The sequence below is a fragment of the Uloborus diversus genome, chromosome 2 (assembly GCF_026930045.1).
Source record: "Uloborus diversus isolate 005 chromosome 2, Udiv.v.3.1, whole genome shotgun sequence".
NCBI lineage: Eukaryota > Metazoa > Arthropoda > Arachnida > Araneae > Uloboridae > Uloborus > Uloborus diversus.
In genome coordinates, this window is record NC_072732.1 from 178,021,094 (window position 1) to 178,040,992 (window position 19,899).

Genomic DNA, 19,899 nt, shown 5'->3' on the forward strand with positions numbered 1-19,899 from the left:
GCCGTTTAAACCTTCAGATCAAATAGAAATTATGTAATCCTAATTATTTCATAACTAATGTTCTGTTCATGCAGGGGCGCCCCGAATTTCAAGCCCCGAATTTTCGGGAGGGCGGAAATTCTCAATTTGCCGAATGATGATAATTTTGCCGAATAGAACTTTGAATTTCGCCGAATGGTAATGATTTTACCGAATAGAACTCCAAAAGTTGCCGAATAATGATAATTTTGTCAAACAAAAATTGGCAATTAAAGAAATTTTTGGCACTTCACAGTGACCTCCGGTGACTTCCCATCAGGGCATCAGGGCACATCTGCGTTCATTTATAATACTATCACTAACGAGAGAAACATTCTTCGCTCTGAAACCTCAATTATCGCTTCTTCACGCCAATCGAAGAAAAGCGATAAAAGCCAATTGTGACAACCCATCTTGTCGGCGCAACAGGTAGGATTTTTTGATGCAACAATAAAAAATAATAATAATAAATTTTCAGATGTTTCCCTTTAGAGCAGGAGCCGCAAACCGGTTTCTGCGTGAATTCCAATGCAGTAAACACAAACTCACCCTCCCTCCGATATTTTCTCCGAAGGACAGGTTTCGGTGTCCATACTTTTTTTCTTTACTTTTTCATCCCGCAGATTTCGAGCAGCCAATGGGAGGAGAGATTAACTCGGCTTCTACACGTACGCTTGTGCATTCAGTTTAGTAACGTGCAACGTGAAAGTTTTCTACCTGTCGAACTGTTTTGACAGAATTTAATTCATAATTTTTAACGTAAAAGAAGTACTATGTCTGTGTTGTATTTACCTTTTTGATTAACAAAAGCTGTCTGTCGTATTTACTATTGGAATCCAGAGCGTTAAATGACCTCCTTTAAACCGACTAAGATATAACAGGCAGGTAAGCATTTCATACTTTGTTTACATTTCAAATTTTCATGCAAAAATGTTTCGTACAATTCTCTCGTTTTGCATTTTTAGTGCTAATTAAATTCTGGCGTTAGCGTTTATTGTAAATATTGCTAATTTAACTACGGAAAATTTATTTCATTCCTTTCACTTTTCTTTAAATACTATCGCATTTTATATTAAACGAGTATATAATATTCGACTTTAGTTATTTTGAGCAGCTGTATCATATGTGACCCTTTTTCGAATGTTAATTAATCAACGTAATGTTTTGAAAAATGTGTTTTAGAAATCAAGTGACGAAATATTTTTTTATTAGAAGAATACTTACTATATTTAGAAAACTAAAAAAAAATTTGATTTTTTTTCATTAAGAAATTAGAAATGCCACTAAATTCATTTTAGTACATATTTGACGGAAATATTCTTAGCAGTCGCTTTTTTATTTATATTTCCCTGAAAAAAAAATCGGCGTGAAAAGAAAGGTAAGTTAAGATTTTGCGAGAGATTTTAAGCGTTATCTTAATGGAGCTTTTTCAAATATAAAACATCTTTTTTTTTCTTTTTTTTTTTTTTTTTTTTTGAACTAAACAGACGTTGAAACCATTTTTTCAAGTCCTCAGTATTTTGTTCTAATACAGCTCTTTCTCAAAAGTTATTGGTTGAGAAAATTTATGAATGTGGTTTGTCTTCGTTTCTGAGTGGTTTTATATCTGTATATAATGGCAGCATATGAAGAAAATAATGTCTGATGTCTCAAAAATTTTATTAACCAAACACTAAAAATTAAAAATCTCTGATAAAATCTCGATTATCGACCTACTTTTCTTTTACGGCTTTTTTTAAAGCATATAATAACGATGACTGCTAAAAATGTTTTAGAAAACACTGACTTTATTAATAATGTTAAAGGAAATGAATAAAACATTCATGTTCTAAAATTGGACGAATATTTCTTTAATTGTGTTGTGTATTTGATAGTTTAGTGTTAATTGCTAAAGTTGAAGATTATTGGGACGTAAAGCCGATAGAAGATCAATAAATGATTTTCCCCCTCTTTTTTCCCATCAATCGTTTATTAATTAAAACTATTGTTTAAATTTATAAAAGCAACATTCTAACATAAATTATACCTTTGGATTCGCATTACTAAGGCGTAACCAAAAATAGATGAAAGCTATTTTATTTCTTTAAAGTAAAACGTAGAAGCAATACCTTTTTCTGATAAAGGAAAAACTTCTAAGACACTCCGGAAATATCATAAAGGTCCTTGAGAATTCCCTTTGTTGAAATTTGGAAACTTCTCCATTTAGGTCTGAACATATTTTCCTAATTTGAAGAATTGTTTTCCTTTCTTCGTTAATTTAATCATTTCGCAAAAACTGCTGTACTTGGGGAAAACTCTTTGAGCACTGCAAAAATGTCAAGCTTAGTTCAAGCACACATCGTGCAATACATTGCATGAAATCTGGGGCGGATACAGAAACATTTTTAGAGGGGGCCTCAGAAATTAAAGCGCCCCCTCCCCTCTATGCAATGTTTCATAATACAGTTTTCTTGACATATTTTTTTAATGTTTTTAGGATCCCTTAATGCGAATTAATCTGCTTTTAAGTACAAAAATATTATGCTCTAATTATTTTTGTATATAGATTGAAAATATTTTAAACATTTCAAGCCAACTAAATACTAAACCCAGTGGTTGGAAGTAGCGCGCTACAAGTAGCGACGCTACTGTAGTAGCTACATTTTTTATTAGTTTGTAGTGTAGCGCACTACTTTAAAAAAAAAAGTAGTGTAGCGAGTAGTTAGTTCGATACAAAAAAATAGTAGTTTGTAGCGATTTCCGGAAACTACTTTTAAACAAATTTAAAAAAAAAAGAATCCTAGGTTCAAACGAATTTGAATGGCGCAGATTTTACACAAGTACACCGTCAAATACAATGAGAAATATGACTCATAAAAATACGAGCTGACCTCAGGCATATCATTTTGACTCCATACGTTCTATCTGTTTGACGCCATTATTTTGTTTGCCATCGTTATTTTCGTATTTCGCAATAATTGTATTAAATAAAGCTTGACTTAAAAAGACGAGTATATGAATTAGCAATAACCTCCAATTTAGTAACTCCTTTGTTTTTTCTGGCTGCCGAGAATGTCCCGTGGATTAACGTTTTATACTCGTGTTTTAAAGAGATTATTGTCACAATACTGTAAAAGCACTTAATTTCACAAAGATGATGACATCAGTGATTTCGCGAGTTGAAAATTTCGTTAATTTTATAAGAACAGACCGAAAATAGAAAAACAAAAATATTTCGCGAATCGTAAATTTTCGTGCTTACGACGGGCATGCGAAAATTAAAATCTCGCAAAAATAAGTGCTTTTACAGTACTCACCAAATCTGCTACGAAAGAAACTACTATAGAACTACTGTAAATGTCATAGAAGAGGATGATATTGAACTGCCCTAGCCGGCTTACAATAAATACGAGCATTTTATGTAAGAGTATGTAACGGATATTTTTGGGGGGAAAAAAGAAAAAATAAATAAAATATAATTCTTAGTAATTTTCGATGTTCAGATGAGCTAATTTATCAATCTAAACCATTTTTTTTTTTTTTTTTTTTTTTTTTTGTTCAATCCTCTTACGGTGTGTGTATTACGGTGTCGCAAAAAAATCGAAAGTTGATTTTTCAAGTCGCACGCCCGTTTATATTTTACCTTTTGCGTCAAAACAATGGTGTTGTTTCCGAAATTTTAAAAGTATTTTTTTTTTCTGAAAGAGCATGCTTTAAAACGTAGGATTTAACCATGTTTTAAATAATTTGACTAAATTTAATATTTTAAACAATTATTTTAAACGGTGCAATTTCATTGTTTACGCTTCTGCAAATGACATCACAAATAATGAACTGCCATTCACTGCTGCCATAAGCAGATCGCAATATTTAATTTGCATCTTTACTCATGCGTACTGGCAACGATAAGGTTGATAGCAAGCGTAGAGCGCAATATTTAATTTGCTTCTTGATTATCATAACGTGGAAATGCGGTAGACAGATGCGTTACATAAAATTACACAAAATACGTCATTAATTACACAAAATACGTCATTTGTGACGTCATAAAGACCACGCCTTACTTTCAAAATAGGACATTTTAAAAAATTAATTAAAAATAAGCGTTGGGAAAATTAAAAATAAGCGTTGGTTTTTTTTTTTTCTTGCTCCATTTTACTTTTTTTTTCTGCTTATTCTATCAATTTCAGCGATTAAAATATTTTGACTGAAGGAAACAACATCATTGTAAAAAAAAGTTTTGTTATAATTTAAAAACAGCAACCAGTTCCGATTTCCGTCTGAAAGTATGAACCAGCACTTGTAACGCTAGGCCAGAAACTCGAAATTCCCGTTGATAAAACGTTTCCCTTTTACCACACATGCACCACAAAAACACTTATTCAAATTAAAAAACATTTAGGTATCCCACACTTGGCCTAAAATTTATAATTTTCTTCAAAAAATTGATTTTTTCGATACATATTTTTTGAAATATGAGGTAAATTTATGAAATTATCAAGCTGAAAAATATAAACTATAAAGTAGGTAATGAACTTTAGACAGAAATGTTTGCTCTCCTGCAATATTTGTCTCCCACATAGTACTCAAAGATATGGATTTTTTCAAGGTTAGGTTAAATTTTTAATTTTAAATACATTATTTTTCTTTATTATTCATTTGCAAATGTTGATCTAAAAATGTGCCCGCTGATAATTTTTGAATTTTTTAAAAGATAAATAGAAAAAAAAATCAATTTTTTGAAGAAAATTATGAATTTTAGGCCAGGTGTGGGATATCTAAATGTTTTTTAAATTTCAATAAGTGTTTTTGCGGTACATGTGGGTGTGGAGTATAGGGGTAACGTTTTATCAACAGAAGTTTCGACTTTCCAAAAAAGGTTTTTTTTTTTTTTTTTTCGATTTGGCCAAGCATACAAGTGCTGGTTTCAGACGGAAGTCGGCACGGGTTGCCATTTTTCAAATTGTATGAGTTTCTTTTCACAATTGTTTTGATATAAGAGGAAAAATATAAGAAGGTATGCGAATCGAAAAATTAACTTTCATTTTTTGTGGGACACCCTAGTGTGTTTGCTTTTTGTTTACTTATTTTTTGAAAAGTAGCGAAGTAGCAACTACATTTCAAAAGTAGTTTGTAGTTGCTATATTTAAAAAAAAAAATAGTTGTAGTAGTAGTTAACTACATTTGTAACAAAGTAGATGTAGTTGTAGTTCGCTACAAAAAAAAATGTAGTTTTTCCAAACCTTATATAATTTTACCGAGATGCTGTAAAATGAGCGGTTTTAAATAGGAACATTGTCATAATGATTATAACACGAGGCCAAGGTTATTAAATAGATCCATAACCTCATTTGAGTGTTTATGTTTTAAGTATAAAATATTATGTAATTAAGAAATTCATAGTTTCATAACATATAAGTTGTACTGAAGAATTCAGAAACTATTTCTTTGCGAATTTCAAAGCAGTTGCTATCTTGTTCTTAAAACCATGATACAGCTGAGAGAACAATTTAAAACTATATGCCATTTCCATTAATATTACGGTTTTTCCAAGAAACTATCATGTGATTTCCTTCATTTTGCATTTTTAAAAGCAGAAAACGAAATCTAATATTTCGCAAATCGCTTCCTGTATCGAAGTTACTCTTCTAGGTACGTCTACACACATTTTATTATTATTTTTTTAATATTAATTATTGATTCCATCAGAGAAGAATTAATGAGCGAATCCCAATATCACGTTCCCTTAAATTCTAAACCAGTCAGTTAAATGTATTCTCCAGCTTTGACTTGTGACCCCAGAATTACTTCTTTAGCAAACAAAAATGCTTTTATTCAAATATACGTTATGTATTGTGGATTCTCATTATTTTTTTTTGAGAAGTCAATTCAAAAATAATAAATGAAATAGTTAAATTAATTTATCCTTTGAAGGGGTAGGCGCCCTAAGCCCCTTTAAAGTCCTGTCAATAAAATATTTTTTTAATGTTACTATTCGTGTCCATCAACATGATGTAGTGTTCACAAAAGGATCTGCTGCACAAAAATTGCAAAATTCCTAAATATGTTTCATGTTTCCACATAACTTTTGCGCAAAAGAAATTGCGAAAAAGGTTCGCCAAGAAGTCCACAAAATGATCATCTAAGAAGGATAGTCTATTATAGAAACAAACGTTTATAAATATCCCAGTAGTAGAACATAACTAATTTCCTTTATTCATAAATTTCAAGAATTTCTTCCTTGTGCTTATCTTTCATTTTAGAAATTGAAAGCTAATGAAGCTTTGCAGCATACAAATTATGAGTAGTAAAAACGTTGACTTTTGCGAGGAATCAGAATGGGAGAGAAGAACGTTCTAACGCGCAAAAATTGCCCTTTTTTCAGAGGTTATAATCTCAATCAATGCACAATTTTTAACAGTGCAAAATGTTGTGACCTTAGAGCAGTGGTTTCAAATCTGTTTGGTGTGCCTTCCTAAGGAGGCATGGAATAATTATACGGAGTGCATTCCCCTGTTACCAATACATAATTTTTAATACACACACGCACAAATCAAATTGATGTCAGAAAAAAAAAACTGCCACTTCTATTACATTCGGGTTTGAGTGCCCACACATAGACATCGTTCCATTGATACTGATACCACGGTTTGAGAAAATTTGCATTTAAAAGCCAGCCTACCCATTTCCATAATATTTTACTAATGCTACAGCATTTTAGACATATTTTTCTGAAATTTTTTTTTAATTTTAAAGCAGTAAAATCATTAATATTGATTTAAAATGTAATTATTCAATATGTTTTAGTGCACAAAACTATTTTATATGAAATATGGTCTTGTTTTGCTTACCTATTAAATAAATTGTAACTTCAGGATAAGTTTACGAAGTTGGATTATTAAAAAATTTGAAACGGGTATAACAATGAATGAAAAGAGGTGGGAGAGGGTATGAAAAGTTTGGAAACCAAAGCCTTAGAGATAAAAGTAACAAGTAAAACTCTGAAGTTCAGAAATGTGATTCCAATATGCTTGATTGTTTTACAAAACTCCATTTTTATGAGCGATCGCAAGAAAATCAAACTCAAAAATATTGCATGGATTTGAACTTGATACTGAGCAGATGAATACAGAGAAGTAAATGAATGATCCTTTTGAAAAATTGAACTGCTTTGTTTATTGAAAATGAATAGTATTGAATATTGGAGTTCAGCATTGGTTTTTACCCAACCCGAAATTTTAAGAGTCAAAGAAAAAAAGTATTGATTTTACGTGCTTGTGTTTCATATGTTTTAAATTTAAAATTATTTTTTGAACTTTACTCACTTCCAAAGTTAAGCACGTATCGCAAATGCATCACTCACATCTACCTATGCAGCAAATTGCAGTTTCTCTATCAGTGATGAATTTTAGGTTTGAGCCCTTGTAAATTTTCGGGGCTCTCTCGGGGGGGGGAGGCTATGGGCAGTGGCGTACGTGGCACCCCCCGCAACACCTACTGTGCGAGGGAGGGCGCAAAAGGTATAAGGCACACGCTCTGAAAATATAACACTATGCTAAAATTTTAAAAAAATCTAATGGGAGGGGGGGAGACACCGAAGTCTATGTACGCTACTGGCTATGAGGTACAACAGCAATTGGAACAGGGTGAAAAGGGGGCCCGGCATGATAACAATGAGCTAAAATTTATTTTTAGGTGTAAAATTCACTTCAAAGGGATCCCATAGCATAATCTGGCAAAAATATGTTCAGTAAAAAAGGCTCCATGGGGAGAGGGGAGGGCTTTGTCTATACCTTCTAAAATAAGGGTTTGAGAAACAGGTTCTTTTCGAACCCCTATGTTGCTAATTCGAGATTGCCTTCCGGAAACTAACGTTTTTATTTCCGTGCTAAACTTTTGTCATTGGATATATTTTAAGTGCTTGCGATGGCATTTGGGACGAACGGGTTACATTTGATTTTTATATTTCCCAAAGCGTTGTTTGAGTTCTAGATATTGAATATAATCATGTATTATTTTGTTATGCTTAGAAACATCTAGTGGAGTAATTGTCGTTGAAAACAAATTCCTGTAGAATAACGGTAGAAACGTTTGTGTACAAGAATCAAATTCAAAGCAAAAACAAGTTCTGAAATCACAGAAACAAAATTTTATTTTCTAAGGCCAAACGCTAAAATAACATTTTAATTTCTTGCTGAGCTGTATTGCTGAAGAAAGGGAATCTATATCATTAAAGCAAGTTTTTTCTTCATGTAAAAATACTGTATGTACATTAATATCTTTGGCTTTGCATTTAAATACCTAAAATTTTAACAAAATTATTGAATTTATAGGTAATCCTCGCATAATAATAATAAAAAAAAATACAGATTTATTTAAACTTACAAGAATTTCACTGGCTTCAGTTAAAGTTTTTTACCTTCTTCTGTGCGAATCGCTCTGTGCTCTGTGAAATTCTGTGCTCTAGCCCAAAAATGTATTTATTCACCGCTAATTATTTTACTTTCGTAAAAACTTCTTCAAAAGAATTGAAAACATTCTTTACTGTAATACAAGGGTTATACGCAAAATAATTTTTGAAAATAAATTATTTTTTGAAATATTATCGGTAGACTTTTTCTATTTAAACTTATGTTTTTAGGTTCTTCCTTGATTTCGCAGATCTACCTTTGAGATGAAGGATTTGAAACCTATGCTCGACCCAATGGGTATGTTTATTTTCTTTTTTAATCATCCTTTTGTTTGACTTTGCTACAAGTGTTTACTATGAGCTTGAAACTTTTTCAAACACTACATACTTACAATTTTTTTCTCTGAAATTTCAACGTTTTTTCCTCAAAAAAGGGAATTACATTTAAAATAATAAAATGTCTTTTTTTTATTTTAATTTAAAAAACTGATAAATCAAAATTTTTCTTTTAAATGAAATTTCATTTTCCCCTATCGATCAAATCGTTGATGAAAGTGATTGACAAGACAGATTCATCTCAAGCAAATTTTGGCATGCCAATCATATTTCAGAAATTAATACTCAAGTTTCAATTCCATTTTCAATTTTTTTTTAATAAGTCTAACGGGAATAAAATTACACACGAATATGAACTTCTATCAATGGTTCCCCTCTCTATCATCTAGAACTGGAAATACTCCAAACAAGTTATGAAAATATTGCGCGCGATTCGTAGTCAACCTGCTGTTTAAACACACATTTAATTGACCGGAAGCTCTTCCTTGAATCAGAGGGGGGTTCGTTGATGAAAAATGCGATATAACAGGCATTCATTGCAGAAGCACGGAGAAGACATTGCACCAGGGCGTCGACAAGGACTAGTGTTCTAACTGTAACTGTGTTTATTAAAAGTACAGTCGTGAAATTGATGTAAGTAATAAAATTAATAATACCAGAAATGAGTATGAACTAGATTTTGCTCATTTCGCTTACAAACTGCACATAGTTCTTTGTTACCAGATGGAGGTTAAACAACAGCAAACAAGAGCACTATTTTCCATCGTCGCGCCATTCAAATTAGTTGCATTTCATCCTTTTTCTAAGTTAGATTTTGACGCATAACGGAACCTAAAACTGGATAAGATTTTTTGCTTAATTTAATGCATCCAATGTACTCATATACTTATTTCTAAAACTCTTTGCGTGATTTTCTTTCACGCGAAATCAAGTTTGGAGTTGATTTCGCGTGATAGCAGTCATCAATCATAAAATGGGTGAAATATATTTGTATTTTTTCCATAATGAAAAATTACATCCCACATTCTATGATTGTGCAAAAATACTTTTTAATTGTTTTCTCCTCAATTTGAAAATTAATCTTGATGCATAAATGTAATCCAAACAATTGGAATTCATGATTGAAAACATGACTGTTTCCTAGGAGTGTCAACGTTTTTCCTTGTAAGTTTAACGAATTATTTTTAAATACAGCATGAACTTGTTATAGAACAGTTAATACAGTAGAACCTTTTTAATCGGAGCCTCCGTAATCCGAGCGTCCACTGATCCGAACGCCTCCGAGATAAAATGCATGTAGTACATAAATTCGAGACTTAGCGACTAAAAAGAGCACTTCATCTTCGGTTCATAAGGAAATGAGTGAAATCTTCAAAATTTAAACTTTGACAAGTCAGCTCAGTAATGCACAGTTGTACAGTACTGCACTGTATTTTATTATATGTTCATTGATATTATTTTCTATTGTAAAACTGCTAATATTCTATGTTTACTATAAAATAAATGAACAATGTTTCACACTGCAAAGTATTTTTCTTTTTTCTGAAACACTTATGATTAACTTTAGCCACGTTCTTGCTCTTATTATGTACAGGATAAGTGAAAAGCATTATATGAACTGTAATCCGAACGATTTGATAATCCGAACTCCACCCGTTCCCAATTAGAGTTCTAGAATAGAGGTTCTACTGCAGAGGTTTTCAATCTTCGACAACATGTCCACAACAGCATTTTATATCGTATGACTCATTCAAATTCTAAAATATGTTTCAGAGAGACATATCCGTACACAAAGTTTCCTTTCTACTTTTCATTCTCAGATGAGATTTTCCTACAAAAAGATGGATTACAGATATTAGTTTAAATCATATTTCAAACTAATACGCATCAGAGTGAATCAGTGGCGCACACAGGAATTTTTCAAAGGAGGGGGGGGGGGGGTGTCTAAGATCAAAGGTCCACCATTGTCATATAGTACTCCAACACACATACATATTCTCTTGATTTCATCTATTGAGGGGGGAGGTGGAGGACTTTAAAAAAATAGATTGAGAAATTACTTAGCATTACTTAACAAAATACATTTATTAATTTCAAGTTCTTTATTAAAGTACCAAAAAGTACAGGAATGAATATACTTTTCTCATGATTAAAATTAAAAGCAGTGAAGCAAATTTATGATTAGAGAACAGTTTATTTTCACATACAATTCGATTTTGTTGGGAATGAAAGCGAGAAATTAAATTTCATTTTTTCATTTATTAAATCTGAAATTATTTTTTCCTTTGCTTGGAATTATTTTACTTAATATTATTATCTACATAAATAGGATTAGTCAATCAAAAAAAAAAAAAAACTGAAGGGCTATGGGAGGAGTCCGGACCCCCTGGACTCTCTCCTTGTGTGCGCCACAGGAGATATATATATAAAAAAAACTATTGTTATCAAAAGTAAAAATGTGAACCTCTTTCCCGGAATCCGAATTTCTCTTCCAGCACAAAAACCACATTCCAGTAGAATGCGATTTGATTTTATAACTCAATTCTTCCTTTGTGTTTCGTTTTTATGTTTTATGAAAAGTAAAAGTTTTACGAGTGCTGCTTTCTTACCCTCAGTCAACCGTCATCACGACGTGGAGTTGCAAAACGGCATTGTTTTTTCACTCGCTTCAAATAGACCACGATGTAACTCGAGTCACTTTCTCTGTACAAAACACTCGCCGTCTAATCCTATAAACTATAAAGGATGAATCTTTGATCGTACAGCTTTCTCCTTTAATTCAGGTAACCGAGATCATGAGGTTTCATCACATTTCCTAACATCTATGTGACTTTTTTTCATGCTTTTGATGATGCTTTGTCGCCTTTCTTTTAAGGCCGTTTATAGATTTATTTTCTAAATGCGGCTTTAAAATTTCACACGAGACTCTAAAGAATGAATAGATATTTTATTGCGGTTACTAAGAGTGATATAAGTTCGGCTCAATTGCTTCCATCATGCAAATATCTTCATGATTCAGTCATTGCTTGCAATAAAATGTTGGATATAAATTTTAGTGCATTCCTGCATTTCATTGTTTTTCTTTTCTGAACCCCAGTGCAAAAAGAGGGGAGTTATAAGTTTATCTTGTGTAGGTGTGTATCTGTATGTATCTGTGCGATATCGTAATTCCTAAACAAATGGATCGATTTTGATTTAAAAAAAAATAATCATTTTTTTTCAATTTATTGTTTATTGATATTTTATTTATATATATTTTGCTCAAATATAAAGAATTATACGCCTTAGAGGAGTAGCTCGTTCGTCAGGTTTTGCCTTTAATTCTTAATGCTTGTTTCATTTTCTTCATTATGAAAGCATCAAAATTTAAAGAGCTAAAAAGTAGAATATGATATAGATTGGATGTCCAACCTTTTTAGGTATAGAGGGGGTAAAACAGGGCGGAATAGCTTCTCCTGGGTGTTCTGTATCCAACTGTACCTGCACTGACCTCGTAAATATATTTATATTAAAAAAAAATAATAATTGCCATTGTTACTGAACATAAGGAGAAAACGAAAAAAAAAAAAAATTACAGTACGTATTCTATGCAGAGCTCGATCATTCTGGTATTTGACACGGGGCACATTTCTATTTCAGAGCCCCCCTAGGGCCCGACTAAAATTTTTGAAGACACTGGGCATGAGATTCATTTTGTGCCCCCCCCCCCCTCCAGTCCCGCTTATTCTATATAATGAAGCAATAAAATATTTTGATATTTGAGTATTAACACAACCATGCTAAATTTGGTGGTATCTCATATCACAATATAGTATATACATTTAAAAAGTAGAAGAGTTATAGTATACAATAATTATATAAGATGTGGTTAAACTTTGCCCGTTGCAGTAAACCGTAAATATCAAAATTATCTATGATATAGTTTTTAATAGTACATACAGACTAAACTTCGAGTGGTTTTGGGATTTGCAAAGAGTTTTCAAGGGGAATATTTATCAACAAATAAGAGATTTTTTTCCTTGTCTTGGCATTTGGAAAAATATCAATCATATCATTATTCTCTAGATTCTGAGTAAAATCATTATTTATTTTTAATTAGCATGATATATTAAGAGGATATTGGGCCCCTTGAAATCTAAAAGGAGGGGCTTGTGCTCCGTATGTTCCTGCGGTAATCAGGTTCTGATTCTATGAGGAACTATTATACAGTAATAAATGAAAAATACACCGGCATCACACACAGAAAGTTTCTGAATGGAAAAATTGACTTATTTTTTAAAAAAAATCACTGATTATCGGCTGAGAGAGCTTTGAAATTCTTCGAGCTGTTTATTAAAATTTCATGGGAGTGCACTCGATATTTGGTTGTAATCAATAGTTGTCATCAATTGTCACCCTCCGCACGCAGCATTGCGACGCCGCAATAGGTGAAAGGGGATTGTCGAGCGGAGCACGCAGGTGACGAATCCCCTAGTATTAGCTAAAGTTATGTACGTGACAGCAGTAGCGTAACTATGGGTTGGCAAGAGTGACTCTCGCCAGGGACGCATCAGCCAGGAAGGCGGCATTTCAACCAATTAAAAAAAAATTAGATTTTTTTTTATCATAGAATTTGAAAAATGCTTCAAAAAATGGACAAAAAAAAATCGCAAGAAAAAGAGGTAGAGACACATACATAACATCTACTGAGAAGGAACATTGGGCCTCGTTGAAAACAATTCTAAAAAAAAAAATAAGAAAAAAAAATTACAATGCTGCCTCCTATTTGTCGAATCAACTAATCAAACTGTTCCAAAACAAATTTTTTTTTTGGAGATCACAATGACCTCCAGTGATTTCCCATGTGGGCGACCCTGGCGGGGGGGGGGTTCAATTTCTTTATTTCTCCAGAGGCTAGACCCCATAGCTATGCTACTGGGTGACACTAACATCGAAAACTAAATGTTGTCTATGAAGGAATAAAATTTAATTTTTCGCCGTAACGGGGATCCTAAGGGTTAACCCCAGAACCATTAGTTTTAACACATATTGCCTATTCTTGTATTCTTGTATGACAGTTATTATCCCCTTAAGGTCCGTTATGACCAAACCTTCATCCCTTAAACTTAAAAGTAAATTCTGTCTGCTCTAGTGCCTAGCGCGAAGTTAAAAATCATCTGAATAATCTTAGAACTACGAAAGGTTGTACACGTAGAAGTGTGTAAGGTTCTGAAAAAAACTTTTTGAGATTAGAGACAAAAGAAAAAAGAATTAAGCTTAAATCGAAAGCAGTTTTTTTAATAAATTTTCTTTATCAAGACAAGGCTATATAAATATCCTATACTCAAAAAGAAATCATGAAAAATCAAAAACAATATATAACGCACAATCCCATAAAAATTACCCCTTAATGCAGTGAAGCGTTAATAGCAGATGCAAATTTTTCTTCTGTTTTGCTTGACGTTCAATATTTATGGTATAAGTGTCAAGAAATAGTAATCGATACTAAATATGCGCATCGGCTTGAATCGACGAGTAGTCAACGATAAAAACTGTACGCTACAGAAGATAGTTAATGATGACATAACTCTCATCCTTTCCTCTTCAATAGCTGTAACTGGGTAACCGTGAAGTTGTAAATTTAGTCATCAGTTACAGGTGTTATTTTACTCCATATTTTCAAAGCATGACGAGGACATTTCACTAAGACACTTTCACAGTTTTTCTCTCCGTTTATTTCTAAATCTATAAATGGAAATTTTAACTTTTTTCCCCCTTTGGTCAAATTCTAGAATGTCACATCTTATTCAATACGATAAAAATTATCTTAAAGAAAAAGGCTTTGCTTTATGTTAATTTTTAACGCTTTTAAGCTGCGCATGAAAAAGTCATTGTAAAGGTGCCTGACAAGAATGAAAATATTTTGGAATAGTCAAAGGAATACTTGAATCGATTGTTTCATGAAGAGCGTTGGTCCCATTTTTTGCAAACTTTAAATAGCTGTGGTTTTACTATACAGGGTGAGTTCGATCGAATCTGCCATACGAAAGGGGGTGATAGAAGAGCCGAAGCGGAGCATAGAACCACCCATTATCGTGTCCAATCCTTAACCGTAACCGAGTTTTGGTAAACTTAAGGAAAATGAGTAAAAAAACAAAATTCTGAGAAACGACTGATTTCTGAAATTCCTGTAGGACCTACAAAGAAAATAAGTACATATTTGGAAAGAGCAGACTAAATCCTACAAAATGATACCTTTCGCATTAAGATAGTCGCATTTTACTGAGAGCTACAAGCTTTGAAACATTGGACACACTCAGAATTAAAATGGTGCCAACGTTTTTAATCGACATTTTCAAAAACAACCGTAAGAGCTACAATCGGGCAAATCTACCAAAAACTGGCCCATTTTATTGGCTTTCAGATGATATAACAACAAATCATATTGGGCTTCAAGTTCAGCTGAAAGTCAGGCTTTTGTTTGAAACAGTGTAAAAATCTGCATTCGTTAAAAAAGGAAAACCAGTAAAGAGTCGCACTTTTCTGTTTTGAATTTTCTGTTTCACGATAGCATGTTGCTTTCTTTGTTTACGAAAATGATATTTTTATATAAAAATAATAGTTTTAACATTTAATTTAGAGAAAAAACACATGAGATAACGATTCGTAGAAATAAAAGAAGCATTACTTTCCCGTGCTTTTCACAAAGGGAAAATCAATAACAAAAAAATGTTACACCAACATCGATTAGTACATTTAATAAACCTGCAAAATTTACAATAGCTGCTGAAATTGGTCGCCGCCACATCTGATACACGCTCTTGCCCTTTTGCGAACGGAAACAACCGTTGCTCTTAGAGAAATTTCATTCCTTAGTTTCCCTACTGCTTCAACAAGCCGGTCGCTCAATTCTTTCAAACTTGCTACTTCTGTTTTGTAAACTTCTTGTTTTAAGAATCCCTAAACAAAGAAGTCCACTGGCGTCAAGTCGGGATCTAGGGGGCCAAGCGATGGGGCCCATACGACCAATCCATTGGGGATACTGTTCAGTTAGAAATTCCCGAACGGCATTTGAAGAATGTGCAGGGGCTTCATCGTGTTGGAAAATGATTTCTGTCCTCTCCTGAACGGGAATAGTATCAAGAAGGTCAGGCAAATGATGTTCAATGAACTCTAAATATGTGTTTCCTTTTAGGTTACCTCGAAACACATACGGACCAATTAAATGATCTGCTATTACGCCAATCCAAACATTTATGCTGAATCGAGTTTGGAATGATGAGTTTTGGGTTAAGAAAGGATTATGTTCAGTATAATGATGCCAGTTATGCAAATATATGATGCCCCCTCTAGTGAACAACGACTCATCTGTCCAGAATATCTTTCTTAGAAAATGGTGATCTTCAGTGTCTCGGGCTAGTAGCCATCTGCAAAATGTTACCCGCTTTGGTTTTCCACTACTCGATCCAGCACATACTCTTCAACATTGGCAGAACGGTGATCCTGGCCCCTCTCGAACAACGTACCAAATGAACCTGTCTCTCTGAGCTTTCGATGTATAGAGGCAAACACATCTATTAGATGCAGAACGATTTGGGTAACGGAGCCGGTATTCTTTCTCGGCTCTGCGAGCATTACCATCACAAAATCCGTACACGAAATGCATGTCAGCATCTCTTCGTTAAAAAATCGAGACATACCCAAAAATCGAGAAAAGAATATAGCAACTTATCTTTAGAAACTTTAACGAAAACTTTCAAAAACTAAAAACACACTCTCTACTGACTTACTGTAAAAAGAATCATAATTCTATCAATTTTCAAAACACATTTACAAAATATCAGAAAGAAGCAAACGATACATAAAATATTATGACAAATGAATAATTCTGTTTAGTTTTTATCATTAATTGTTTTGTTAAACAAATGCTTTTTATTTTCAGACGATATTTTTCACAATCATAAATCGTAATCGGAAGTCTTTTGATGGGTCTGTATACGTTTTAAGGTCTTATAATGCAGGAAACTCATATTTAGAGTTCATTGAACATCGTTTGCCTGACCTTCTTGATACTATTCCTGTTCAGGAGAGAGCGGAAATCATTTTCCAACACGATGGAGCCCTTGCACATTCTTCAAATGCCGTTCGGGAATTTCTAACTGAACAGTATCCCCAATGGATTGGTTGTATGGGCCCCATCCCTTGCCCCTCTAGATCCCCAGACCTGACGCCAGTGGACTTCTTTGTTTGGGGATTCTTAAAACAAGAAGTTTACAAAACAGAAGTAGCAAGTTTGCAAGGATTGAGCGACCGGCTTGCTGAAGCAGTAGGGAAACTAAGGAATGAAATTTCTTTAAGAGCAACGGTTGTTTCCGTTCGCAAAAGGGCAAGAGCGTGTATCAGGTGTGGCGGTGACCAATTTCCGCAGCTATTGCAAATTTTGAAGGTTTATTAAATGTACTAATTGAAGTTGGTGTAACATTTTTTGTTCTTGATTTTTCCCTTTGTGAAAAGTACGGGAAAGTAATGCTTCTTTTATTTCTACGAATCGTTATCTCGTGTGTTTTTTCTTTTTATTAAACTGTTAAAACTATTATTTTTATATAAAAATATCATTTTCGTAAACAAAGAAAGCAACATGCTATCGTGAAACAGAAAATTCAAAACAGAAAAGTGCGACTCTTCGCTGGTTTTCCTTTATTTAACGAATGCAGATTTTTACACTGTTTCAAACAAAAGCCTGAATTTCAGCTGAACATGAAGCCCAATATGATTTGTTGTTGTATCATCTGAAAGCTAATAGAATGGGCCAGTTTTTGGTAGATTTGCCCGATTGTAGCTCTTACGGTTGTTTTTGAAAATGTCGATTAAAAATGTTGGCACCATTTTAATTCTGAGTATGTCCAATATTTCAAAGCTTGTAGCTCTCGGTAAAATGCGACTATCTTAATGCGAAAGGTATCATTTTGTAGGATTTAGTCTGCTCTTTCCAAATATGTACTTTCCAAATATTTTTCTTGTATGTCCTACAAGAATTTCAGAAATCGGCCGTTTTCTCAGAATTTTGTTTTTTTACTCATTTTCCTTAAATTTACCAAAACTCGGTTACGGTTAAGGATTGGACACGATAATGGGTGGTTCTATGCTCCACTTGGGCTCATCTATCACCCCCTTTCGTATGGCAGATTCGATTTTAATTTTGTTTCTATACGTAATTTGATACTAAGTTACATCCAATTAAGTACACCAGAAGTTGAACTTAGGGTCCCCTTACACCCCAAAAACCAGGGAATTGTCTAAAACATTAATACTAAAATAAAGCAAATCTTTTAGTACGTTTTCTGAAAGACTACGTTTTTCGATATTTTCTTTTACGACAAATCTCATAATTTAAAATGTTTATACCTATTAACATTACTTTTTCAAATGTTTCTAACATTACTAGCTATGTTTTGAACTATCATCTAAGCTCTATATCAGTATTTATATTTTTTACGAGTATTAACCGTGAAATATAGAGAGTTTTTCGGAAGAAAATCTATAAATTTCAAAAAAAAAAAAAGCCATAATTTTCTTAGTTTTGGGATTGGTATAAGTTTTTAGTTCAAAACACAGGTAAGTAAAATAGTAACCTACATTAGAAAGTATTTTTAAATATATGGAGCTCAAATGAGAAAAGAGCTTTTGGCACGAACTGCAACGTTAGCTTATTTTTTGCTCAAATTTCCTATTTTTGGAAAATTTTATGAGAAAATAGTTATTTTTTTTTCTAAAATTATTTTTGAACTTTCATTTACTCTTCATTTGAAAAAAAATACGCAATTAGTCAACATTTGGATTTTTTGAAAAAAAGTACTCCGACAGTAGGCAGACGCCTTAAACTTTTAGTTTCTTATACGACTTTTTGTTCCGTTTTCTTCGAAAGATTTCAAAAATGAGAAAGTGAAAATGATTGATAAACGTTAAAACTGTAACTATGAAGTAAAGATGGACTGTAGTAAACTTCTGCCTAATGATTCGAGAAAATAGCTTTTTCCAAAAAATAGATTTTTTCTGGTCTTTTTCATACGTTCTAGTATTTGAACGAAAGTAAATAAACATGTCATTATCAAATCCTTTTCTCTGGCAATTTATAAGAAAATTGAATGGAATTCCATCATATAACTATGTGTGAACGTAAACAACTTTTGAAAAAATTAACTTTGGGGCATTTAGACTGCATTCAAGTGTTTCTAGGTTCAAGGAACCCCTTTTCGGAAAAGAAAATGCAATGACTTGGCTTTTATTCCCGGGTTTTTCACATCCTGTGAACTATCCCGCTTTGCACCTGGTAAGGAATGGGTCAAAAATTCTCACCGCAATGATCCGCTTGTTTTCTCTCCTTTTTTTTCCGCTTTTTGTTTAATTTTATCTATTAATTTATTTTTTTATTTATGTTTTTGTAATGGAATTTTCTTATTGCAGTTTTTAAGTAGCAATGTGCCAACTTTTTGGTCGATGTGAACGGCTCTAAAAGCACTCCCAGCAGGGTTGTAATATTTTGTCCACCCCGGAAAAAAACCGTCCCGGACAAAATGTTATTTCGTCCATTTTCTCCACTTTTTCAGTAAATTGAAAGTTTTTAGTTAAAACGTTAAAGTTTGAAAATAATAAATAATTACATAGATTCTTCCTGTTCAAGTAATATTTTGATATGAAAATTGCATACATAAATTGATTTTAAAATATTTTAAAGTGAAATTGAAAAAAGTAAGATTGCAGTTAAAGTTTATGTAAGTGTGTATATAAATCAAATGAGTGTTAATAAGTTACAATGAATGTAATAGTATTTATAAAAACAAACACATCAGCTGTAAATTTTAAGATGTTTATCTGTGGTATGGAGGTTTATTGCTCGTAATAAATGCATACATAAAATAAAAAGGTTTAAAGGTTAGAGTCTCAAAACATTAAAATCATATTAAAAAAAGAAAAACTACTTGATACCAATAAAGGAAATGGTGACATAATGTGAAATCTGTTCTGGTAATACAAATACAAATGTGATGATCAGCAACAGGCACTGAACCCAGCTAGGCTGTTCCTAGTCAATTTATTAGTCCCCAATGAAGATTAATGACCCTTTTAAAGCTATCCACTCTCTTGCCTATTATAACCTCTTCCAGTACACTGTTCTG

General features: G+C 32.8%; 1 protein-coding gene across 1 annotated transcript in view; it reads left to right on the top strand.

The window, feature by feature from the left end:
- Positions 1 to 680: 680 nt before the first annotated feature.
- LOC129217515 (ATP-binding cassette sub-family G member 5-like) overlaps positions 681 to 19,899 on the top strand; it is a 71,798-nt gene continuing 52,579 nt past the window's right edge. Inside the window, 2 exon segments of the mRNA XM_054851830.1 lie at positions 681 to 903; positions 8,639 to 8,705. Of these exon segments, the coding sequence (XP_054707805.1) occupies positions 8,672 to 8,705 (34 nt within the window). The 5' untranslated portion in view covers positions 681 to 903; positions 8,639 to 8,671.